Source organism: Pseudochaenichthys georgianus, unplaced genomic scaffold (genome assembly GCF_902827115.2).
Source record: "Pseudochaenichthys georgianus unplaced genomic scaffold, fPseGeo1.2 scaffold_1646_arrow_ctg1, whole genome shotgun sequence".
NCBI classification, from domain to species: domain Eukaryota; kingdom Metazoa; phylum Chordata; class Actinopteri; order Perciformes; family Channichthyidae; genus Pseudochaenichthys; species Pseudochaenichthys georgianus.
In genome coordinates, this window is record NW_027262457.1 from 1 (window position 1) to 11,042 (window position 11,042).

Below are 11,042 nucleotides of genomic sequence, written 5' to 3' on the forward strand. Positions count from 1 at the left end.
GTTGTTGTTGTTGTTGTTGTTGTTGTTGTTGATCACACAGAGATAGAAATGACATCTTTATATAACTGATAAACAAATACTTCTATTCATGATATTTTATTTTTATTTTATATTTGATATGTGTGTCCAAAGACACAGGAGCTCCGGAGATTAAGCTAACCCTAACCCGGAGAGCTTCGTTATAAACACAGATTAAAAAACAATGATATGAACAACTGTAGAAACACATTTTAATAAATATAAATAAATGTATAAAACAGGCAACAATAAATATTTTAGCATAAATAACAAATATCCGTTATAAATAAAATACTTTAAATAAATACTTATTTTAAAATCTCATTAAGACATAAATATTAATAAACAGAAGCTCTGACCATTTCCTGCTTCTTTCACAATAAAAGCTAAAATACTTTTTCATTACAAGTCTTCAAACTATCAGTAATATCTTTACTCTTACAACGATTTACTTTTCTACATTATTATAAAAAAATCCCAAATCTGTTGTGACTCGTGTTTTTTACAAAACAGCAAAACTGTTCAATGTGAACGTAATGAAGTGAGTTAGTGTGTGTGTGTGTGTGTGTGTGTGTGTGTGTGTGTGTGTGTGTGTGTGTGTGTGTGTGTGTGTGACAGATGTCCCGATTCCATTCCATTCATAATTCAGAGGAAAACTGACGGTCGATTCATAAAAAAATTGTCAAATATTTCCCATGAGGCATTGCAGGATGACAGATGAAACTGTGTCAAGGCAGCATGGTGGGCGGGGCTTAGTGCTGGCCTGTATGCAGTGGGTGGGGCTTAGCGTGCCCTATAGGAAGTGGGCGGGACTTAGCGCTTGCCTGTAGGTGATGGGCGGGGCTTATCCGTTTCCTCTAGATGGTGGGCGGGGCTTAGCGTTTCCCCGGCGGCCTGCAGGCAGTGCCGGGGCTTAGCGTTGGCCTATAGGCAGTGGGCGGGGCTTAGCGGCGGCCTGTAGGCGGTGGGCGGGGCTTAGCGGTTCCCAGGCAGCTGATAGGCTGCGACGGCCCTCAGGCTGCGGACCAGGTCGTGACAGAACGATCGGAGCTGCGTCAGCGTCAGGTGGGCCGCCACCTGCACCTCGTAGTTACCATGGAGACGGGAGGCCAGGTCCACGTTCTGCCCCTCCCCCCCCCCCAACCAGGTGAGCCGCCTCCTTCATCTAAACACAGAAACACCGTCAGCCAATCACAGTGGAGCGTTCAGGTAATCAGATTACATCTCAACACGTCATGTGACATGTTTTACCTTTGACCAATAACTAGTTTCTACGACAGAGCCTGAACGCATCTTAGTGTAACTGTTAGCAGTGTGTGTGTGTGTGTGTGTGTGTGTGTGTGTGTGTGTGTGTGTGTGTGTGTGTGTGTGTGTGTGTGTGTGTGTGTGTGTGTGTGTGTGTGTGTGTGTGTGTTACCTTGTTGATGTGTGTGTGCAGGTCTCTCAAGTCAGCCCTCAGATCTGATAGGCCGCTCAGCCTCTCTGATAAATCTCCCAACAGCCCCTGGTACAGCTGGCAGCCGGCTGACATGCGGCTCACACAGACGGCCTGCAGGGGGCGACACGCGTTACACACAGATACACACTCAGATACACACACATATACACACACAGATACACACACAGATACACACACAGATACACACACAGATACACACAGATACACACACAGATACACACTCAGATACACACACAGATACACACACAGATACACACTCAGATACACACACATACAGATACACACACATATACACACACAGATACACACTCAGATACACACACAGATACACACACAGATACAGATACACACACAGATACACACTCAGATACACACACAGATACACACTCAGATACACACACAGATACACACACAGATACACACACAGATACAGATACACACACAGATACACACTCAGATACACACACAGATACACACTCAGATACACACTCAGATACACACACAGATACACACACAGATACACACACAGATACACACTCAGATACACACACAGATACACACACAGATACACACACAGATACACACACAGATACACACTCAGATACACACACAGATACACACACAGATACACACTCAGATACACACACAGATACACACACAGATACACACACAGATACACACACAGATACACACTCAGATACACACACAGATACACACACAGATACACACTCAGATACACACTCAGATACACACACAGATACACACACAGATACAGATACACACACAGATACACACTCAGATACACACACAGATACACACACAGATACACACTCAGATACACACACAGATACACACACAGATACACACACAGATACACACACAGATACACACACAGATACACACACAGATACACACAGATACACACACAGATACACACACAGATACACACAGATACACACAGATACACACACACATACACACAGATGAACACACACACATTACAGATCAAGGTAAACACATAACACATGTTGAACACAGGTCTATCACAGATACACACATGACAGTGAATGGATGAGGACTCACCAGGGTGAAGGTCTCTGAGGGCGGCTTGAGGACGGGGGCGGGGGGGATGCCGAGAGACGAGACCATCATCTGCAGGTCTGAGGTCTGTGAGGGGGGGTCGAGGGTCAGACCCTGAGGAGGACATTAAGAGGTCTGTGAGGGGGGGGTCGAGGGTCAGACCCTGAGGAGGACATTAAGAGGTCTGTGAGGGGGGTCGAGGGTCAGACCCTGAGGAGGACATTAAGAGGTCTGTGAGGGGGGGTCGAGGGTCAGACCCTGAGGAGGACATTAAGAGGTCTGTGAGGGGGGGTCGAGGGTCAGACCCTGAGGAGGACATTAAGAGGTCTGTGAGGGGGGGTCGAGGGTCAGACCCTGAGGAGGACATTAAGAGGTCTGTGAGGGGGGTCGAGGGTCAGACCCTGAGGAGGACATTAAGAGGTCTGTGAGGGGGGGTCGAGGGTCAGACCCTGAGGAGGACATTAAGAGGTCTGTGAGGGGGGGTCGAGGGTCAGACCCTGAGGAGGACATTAAGAGGTCTGTGAGGGGGGGTCGAGGGTCAGACCCTGAGGAGGACATTAAGAGGTCTGTGAGGGGGGGTCGAGGGTCAGACCCTGAGGAGGACATTAAGAGGTCTGTGAGGGGGGTCGAGGGTCAGACCCTGAGGAGGACATTAAGAGGTCTGTGAGGGGGGGTCGAGGGTCAGACCCTGAGGAGGACATTAAGAGGTCTGTGAGGGGGGTCGAGGGTCAGACCCTCAGAGCGCCCCCTGCAGCGAGTCACACTCTGACTCAGAGAAGACCTGATGCCCCTGAACGCCTCGTTGGGGTCTTTCTTCTTCCATGTTTTCTTCCTGGGCCTATCGATGTCACTAAGTCCAAATGGACCAATTGGACACAGCTGGGGTGGGTATCGAGAACCGGTACTAAGTCAGTACCGGTACCCGATTGGACGGTATCGGTACACCGATAAGCCGCTGGACGAACGGTGCTGCTATCGCTATACGCTACTTCCTTAGTTTACACAATTCTGTTTGGTTGGACCCTCGCCCCGTGTGACGGGTCCGGCTTGAGTGCCCCTCTGATTGGCCACTGCGAATGCCTCGAGCGATCCTGCTTTCGTTTCATGCTGGGTCCACACCGGCGAGTATGTACCGTCCTCTGAACTCCTCCTCCCGACTGCACTCCCCCCCCCCAGGGGCTCAGCTTCAGTGTTTAGAGCTAGCTCTTGGAGCTGACCCGGCCTCGCCTGTACTCGGCGCACTCGTGTATCGTGCCCCAAAGTCCAATAATGATTTCATAACCGACTTCTCTGACCGTCTGTCGGGATCATGTGAAATGAGATCGTGTTTTGATCTGCGGAGACTTCGATGTCCACGTGTGCCGCGAGTCCAAACCTCTGGTTAGGGACTTGTTGAACCTCCTGGACTCTCCCGGTCCCGTTCAGTCCGGGCTGGCCCAGCGCACGATAAGGACACGCCTCAGACTTAGTGTTATCGTTCGGACCGTCTGTCTCTGAGGATGAAATCTGTGCAGCGACGCGTGTCTCAGACCATTTACCGGATCTGTTGACAACCTCGTTCCCTCTGCGGGAGTCGAGTCGCGGGCCCCTGCGCCGCCTGCGTTCCATTAACCCCTCGACTGCCTCACCGTCTTCAGATGCTTTTAATACGTATCCGATCTGTAAATCAGAGGTGACCCGAGCTCTTAGTGCGGACGAGCTGATCTCCATGCTTGACTCCACGTGCACACTGACCCTGGATCCCGTTGCCCCTCTACGCTGAGACGCACCAACGCCCTCTCAGAGCCGTGGCTCGATGACTCGCGCTCTCAGGCGAGAGGAGAGGAAATGGAAAAAGGACAAACTCCATGTCTCCTAGAGATCCTTCGTGCTTGCCTTGCTGACTACCAGACGGCAGTCAAAGCAGCCAGAACACATTTCTCTGTTCATCTCCAAAGACAGCCAGAAACCTCAGGCTCTTCTTAGTGTCCTTAACTCGATCATTGATCCTGAGATGCTTCTCCAGTTGTTCCATCGACTACTCTCTGTGATAAGTTTCTTACATTTGTTTTTGAAGAAGTTTCTGCTCTTAGGCTAGCCTATAGTGCTACCCCAGACCCTGCTCCCTTTCTGTGCCCGGCTGCCCTCGACCCCTTGAGCCTGTATCCCTCTCTTCTCTCTCGGATGCAGTCAAGCACCTGCACCTCAGACTGCACCTCAGACAGCATTCCCTCTCGCCTCCTCAGAGATGTTTTTGAATCAGTTGGAGCAAGGGTTTTATTACTTATACACACCTCTCTGAGCTCAGGATGTGTCCCAGCTGCCTTCAAACAGGCCGTGGTTAAGCCACTACTTCAAAAGAAAAATCTTGACCCCTCCGTTCTCGCAAATGTCAGGCCCATCTCCCAGCTACCCTTTTTATCTAAAGCCCTGGAGCGAGTAGTCTACGCCCAGCTGCAGTCGTTCTTAACCGCGCATGGTATCCATGAAGAGTTTCAGTCTGGCTTCAAACCCACTGAAACAGCCCTTTAAAGAGTTCTGAATGATCTGCTCTTAGCCGCCGACTCAGGCAGCCCAGCTGTCCTGGTGCTGTCCTGGTGCTGTCCTGGTGCTGTCCTGGTGCTGTCCTGGTGCTGTCCTGGTGCTGTCCTGGTGCTGTCCTGGTGCTGTCCTGGTGCTGTCCTGGTGCTGTTGGACCCGACAGCTGCCGTCGACACTGTGGACCACAGCATCCTGTTGTACGGCTTGAACAGTCCGCAGGCATCACAGGCTCTGCTCTGGCATGGTTCAGGTCCTCCCTGACGGACCGGAGCCTCTCAGTGCAGCTAGGTGCTCTCTCCTCTGCCAAAGCCCCTCTTACCTGTGGGGTCCCCCAAGGCTCTACCCTGGGCCCCATCCTTTTCCTACTGGACATACTGCACCTAGGTTCAATTCTCACAAAACATAATAATAATATTGTTCCCCGTTTTTAGAGATGTGGGTACGGAGGAGAAGAGAGAGGCACTTTGTGAGTCTCCTGACACACGGGGACACACGGGGACACACCGGGGACACACCGGGGACACACGGGGATGTCTCCTCTACATCACTCTGTGAGTCTCCTGACACACGGGGACACACGGGGACACACGGGGACACACCGGGGACACACGGGGATGTCTCCTCTACATCACTCTGTGAGTCTCCTGACACACGGGGACACACGGGGACACACCGGGGACACACGGGGATGTCTCCTCTACATCACTCTGTGAGTCTCCTGACACACCGGGGACACACCGGGGACACACCGGGGACACACCGGTGACACACGGCGATGGAGAGGAGACATCAGGAAGTGAGTCTCCTGACACGCCAGGGACACACCGGGGACACACGGTGATGTGGAGGAGACACCTCCTTTAGGATAGGAGACCTTTAACACCTGAAGAAGAAGAGCGTTAGCAGCCAATCAGAGGCCTTGTTTACCTGCATGGTGACGGCAGCTTCGTACACTGCAGGAACGTCTCTCAGAATTTTCTCCACCAGCGTCTTCGCTCGTTCTACCGCCGCTCGCAGCGCCGCGGGGGGGGCGGAGCTTAGGGGGGCGGAGCGGGTCAGAGCGACCAATAGGAAGCAGAGTAGCAGGGTGGCAACTGGGGGGAGGACATCGTGTTGTTATTGTTATTATTATATTATTATGGTTTTTCATTTTACTATAATCATATTTAATTATTGTTGTTGTTGTATTATTTTGGTATTCATTTTTTATTATAATTTTGTTTTGAGGAAGATTTATATTATTTTTTACATATTTTCATTTAAATTATTTGATATTTTTTATATTTTTTAAATAACTAACCACTGATCACCCTCCATACACACCAAGTACATTTACTCTGTACTTAAATACTCTTTTGAGGTACTTGTTCCATGTTATGCTACTGTGTACTTCTACTACAGTTCAGAGGTACATGGTGTACTTCTACTCACTACATGTATGTAATCCCTTTAGTTACTTCACAGATGAAGGATGTGAATCTAACCAAGTGTTGAATCAGACTTGAGTTCCACCTGGAGTGAATCCACCAGCTACCCTGCAGTCTACAAAGTACTTCAGACTAGCTGCACCTTCACCAGCTACCCTGCAGTCTACAAAGTACTTCAGACTAGCTGCACCTCCACCAGCTACCCTGCAGTCTACAAAGTACTTCAGACTAGCTGCTCCTCCACCAGCTACCCTGCAGTCTACAAAGTACTTCAGACTAGCTGCTCCTCCACCAGCTACCCTGCAGCCTACAAAGTACTTCAGACGAGCTGCACCTCCACCAGCTACCCTGCAGTCTACAAAGTACTTCAGACTAGCTGCACCTCCACCAGCTACCCTGCAGTCTACAAAGTACTTCAGACTAGCTGCTCCTCCACCAGCTACCCTGCAGTCTACAAAGTACTTCAGACTAGCTGCTCCTCCACCAGCTACCCTGCAGTCTACAAAGTACTTCAGACTAGCTGCACCTCCACCAGCTACCCTGCAGTCTACAAAGTACTTCAGACTAGCTGCACCTCCACCAGCTACCCTGCAGTCTACAAAGTACTTCAGACTAGCTGCACCTCCACCAGCTACCCTGCAGTCTACAAAGTACTTCAGACTAGCTGCTCCTCCACCAGCTACCCTGCAGTCTACAAAGTACTTCAGACTAGCTGCTCCTCCACCAGCTACCCTGCAGTCTACAAAGTACTTCAGACTAGCTGCACCTCCACCAGCTACCCTGCAGTCTACAAAGTACTTCAGACTAGCTGCACCTCCACCAGCTACCCTGCAGTCTACAAAGTACTTCAGACTAGCTGCACCTCCACCAGCTCTGAGAACACTTTCATCATTAGAAACACATCATATTATTCTGAAATGGACCAATCAAACAGAGACTACTGTACTCACTATTCTGATGAGGATAGGCTACCTCTCTACCTCTACTTCAGTCTGAGCACTCTCCCCTCCACAGAGTTACAGGTGAGTGATGACGCAGGTCTCCTCAGGTCACTCTGGTTTCCGGTCAGTAAAGACCCCCCCCCCCCTCTTTATGTCTGTGCTGGTTAAGCCCCTCCCCCGCAGGATGCTCACCTGTGGCGGGCTTCATGTCTCAGGTGTCGGTGTCTCGCGCTCTTCTCACTTCTTCCATCTGCACGCGGGGTTTGCACCTTTTATCTGCGCAGCGGGGGGGGTTTCCCTGCACGGGGGGGGGGGGGGGCGGGAGTCATCCGAAGATTTCCGAAGTGACGAAGCAGCTGTTGCGACACCGAGCTGCGCAGAGAGCTCACCTGCAGCGCGTCACTGCACACCTCCCGCTCCTTTCACAGAGGCTCAGGTAAACACAAGGCATTACATAAATACTAACAACACAACAAACACGTTTTCAGCAGTGTGTGTGTGTGTGTGTGTCTGTATATGTGCGTGTGTTTCTGTGTGCGTGAACGTGTGTTCACTTTGAGGAAATCCAGGAAGCGATGAGTCAGCAGAAACTCTTCTTCCCAAGACGTCACAAAGACGGACTCAGTGAATTTCCTCAGAAGAACTTTTTGTTTTTGAGCAACTTTAAACTAAACACACGCGCGCACACACACACACACGCGCACACACACACACACACACTTCCAGAAACTTTTAAGAAACGTAAACATTTATATTTTTCTTCCAGTTTTTTAAATAATAATTTAAGTCTTTACTATTTTAAAGTTTCCTCATTTATTTAGTGATTATTTAATAAGTGAAATAAAAACATGTTTTAATAAAAATAAAGAAAAGAACATTTTAAACTGAAGTGAATTTTTATTTTATTTCTTAAAATTAAGAATAAAAATAAATAAGAGTTTAGTTATATAGTTTATACTAAATATGAAATCAAATCTAAATTAAGCCTAAAAACTCTAAATATCCAAATATAAAAAACAACTTAATACACAAACTACAAATATAAAAACTAAATTAACAAATAAATAATAAATAAAACCTGATTTATTGTAGGTTTTTATTTGACGTTCACTCCCCTACGACTTTAATTAGAATAATGAATTTGTTCATTAAAACTTCATTAAAGCAGCTTCACTCTGAGGTGACGCAAGCTGGGAACCTCCGTCTGTGAGCCGGCCCTCAAGGATCAGTCTTCGGCCCCCCCTGTTCTCCATGGGTCCACGCTGATGACCCGTGGCGTCCCTCAAGGATCACTCCTCGGTCCCATCTGTTCTCCATATACATGGGTCCACTCAGGGGCGGACTGGCCATCGCGACGAATCCCGGTGGGCCGGTACTGAAGTGGGCCGGTCGGACGATGTGGGCCGGCCGGTAACCGGCAGGGCTCGACATTAAATGGCCCGCTGGCCCGGAAGCACTAGACACCCCGGGCCAGCATAACGTACTTTCCACTAGCCCGCTCGGGCCACTAACAATATTGCTTTAGAAAATGGTCCTGTGGTCTTGGTATCTTGACGAGCAATTTAGTTAAATTGTTTCGTTTATTGACGCTAGAACAGAGCGCTCCGTGAGTCGGTTGTCGTTGTTGGGTGAAAAGCAAACAGCTGTTTGCTGCGGAGAGCGCTCCTTCACTCCAGACTCTCGCGCCACCGAACCATTCGCCAACATGTTTTTAATACCAGCGGTAACCGGCCAAGCGCCGGGCAAAAAACTATCTTCAAATAAAAGAAAGTCACCGGAGGAGCTAAAGGAGAGAGACGGGGAGAGGAGGAGAAGAGGGAGAGGAGGTTTCAGCTGGATGGATGGAGTTGGCTTCTCGTGCAGTGCCGCGTCCTAAAACCCTTTATAATCTATCATTAGATTTATGAACATTATAAAAGTAGGCAGACATGTGGAGATTATCCGGCTGAACGAAACGTGCATCTATCAAGCAGGTTTGTTTCCACAGACCTTTCCAGCTATTCCCAAACCCTGGAGAAATGCTCTCTGTGGAGGGAGCCAGCAGCTACTTCCTGGCTCAGGACGCGTCACTGCACCTCTCAATACGATGCATACAAACAAGGTCTTCTGTGGCTCTGTGCATCCATGCGCCCCGTGCTGACAGGAAGTGAAGAGTAGAACATAAAGGTGTGGCTTTAGGGAAGCGTCCCAGCAGTTTAGGAGAAGGTTCAGGTTCTAATCCATTACAGAGCCATCACATGTCTAACGCCTGTGACAGGAAGGCAGGACGGCATTATACAGATAATATACTCATCATAGCAGACATTGAACAATGACCACAATATCATTATTTTAATAAACCAAATATGAACAATTGAGGAAGAACGGATTGTTGAAACGTTGTAGTAAAGTAGTGATGTAGTTAGTGCATACATTACTATGGCAACAAATGTGTTCATTCTCTTCATTATTAGTCGATTGTTTTTGGGCGAATGCTCCGGGCCGGAGGCTACGATGGTGGGACCAGTGACAATACAATTCTGCGGTGGGCCGGCGCTACCGAAGTGGGCCGGTCGAGAGTCCCGGGCTGATTTGTAGTCCCAGTCCGCCCCTGGGTCCCCTGCTGATGACCCGCAGCTCTCCATCAGAACCCCCGCTCTGCACTCTGCCCTCATCACAATGACCGCCTGGAGGAGATGAAGGAGTGGAAGAAGCAACTTCCTGCAGTCAGACAGCTCCGAGACCGAAGCTCAGGTCCATTTGTGCTCCAGAACACTCCTCTCATCAACTGCTACCAAGCTGGGTGTTCAAATGGATCCTCAGCTCAAACCAACAAGCAAGACCTGCTTGGCAGGGGTGGTTCTAGACCCATGTTACTGGGGGTAGGGGTGGTTCTAGACCCATGTTACTGGGGGTAGGGGTGGTTCTAGACCCATGTTACTGGGGGTAGGGGTGGTTCTAGACCCATGTTACTGGGGGTAGGGGTGGTTCTAGACCCATGTTACTGGGGGTAGGGGTGGTTCTAGACCCATGTTACTGGGGGCAGGGGTGGTTCTAGACCCATGTTACTGGGGGTAGGGGTGGTTCTAGACCCATGTTACTGGGGGTAGGGGTGGTTCTAGACCCATGTTACTGGGGGTAGGGGTGGTTCCTAGACCCATGTTACTGGGGGTAGGGGTGGTTCTAGACCCATGTTACTGGGGGTAGGGGTGGTTCCTAGACCCATGTTACTGGGGGTAGGGGTGGTTCTAGACCCATGTTACTGGGGGTAGGGGTGGTTCTAGACCCATGTTACTGGGGGTAGGGGTGGTTCTAGACCCATGTTACTGGGGGTAGGGGTGGTTCTAGACCCATGTTACTGGGGGTAGGGGTGGTTCTAGGCCCATGTTACTGGGGGTAGGGGTAGTTCTAGACCCATGTTACTGGGGGTAGGGGTGGTTACCCATGTTACTGGGGGTAGGGGTGGTTCTAGACCCATGTTACTGGGGGTAGGGGTGGTTCTAGACCCATGTTACTGGGGGTAGGGGTGGTTCTAGGCCCATGTTACTGGGGGTAGGGGTGGTTCTAGACCCATGTTACTGGGGGTAGGGGTGGTTCTAGACCCATGTTACTGGGGGT

General features: G+C 49.7%; 1 protein-coding gene across 1 annotated transcript; it reads right to left on the reverse strand.

The window, feature by feature from the left end:
* Positions 1-6: 6 nt before the first annotated feature.
* On the reverse strand, positions 7-7,703 carry LOC117441294 (granulocyte colony-stimulating factor-like). The gene is given in 6 exon segments (XM_034077484.2): positions 7-1,150; positions 1,152-1,183; positions 1,436-1,567; positions 2,561-2,671; positions 6,005-6,171; positions 7,638-7,703. Coding segments are annotated over 6 exon segments (615 nt in total). The 5' UTR covers positions 7,654-7,703; the 3' UTR covers positions 7-993.
* Between the last annotated feature and the right edge of the window lie 3,339 nt (positions 7,704-11,042).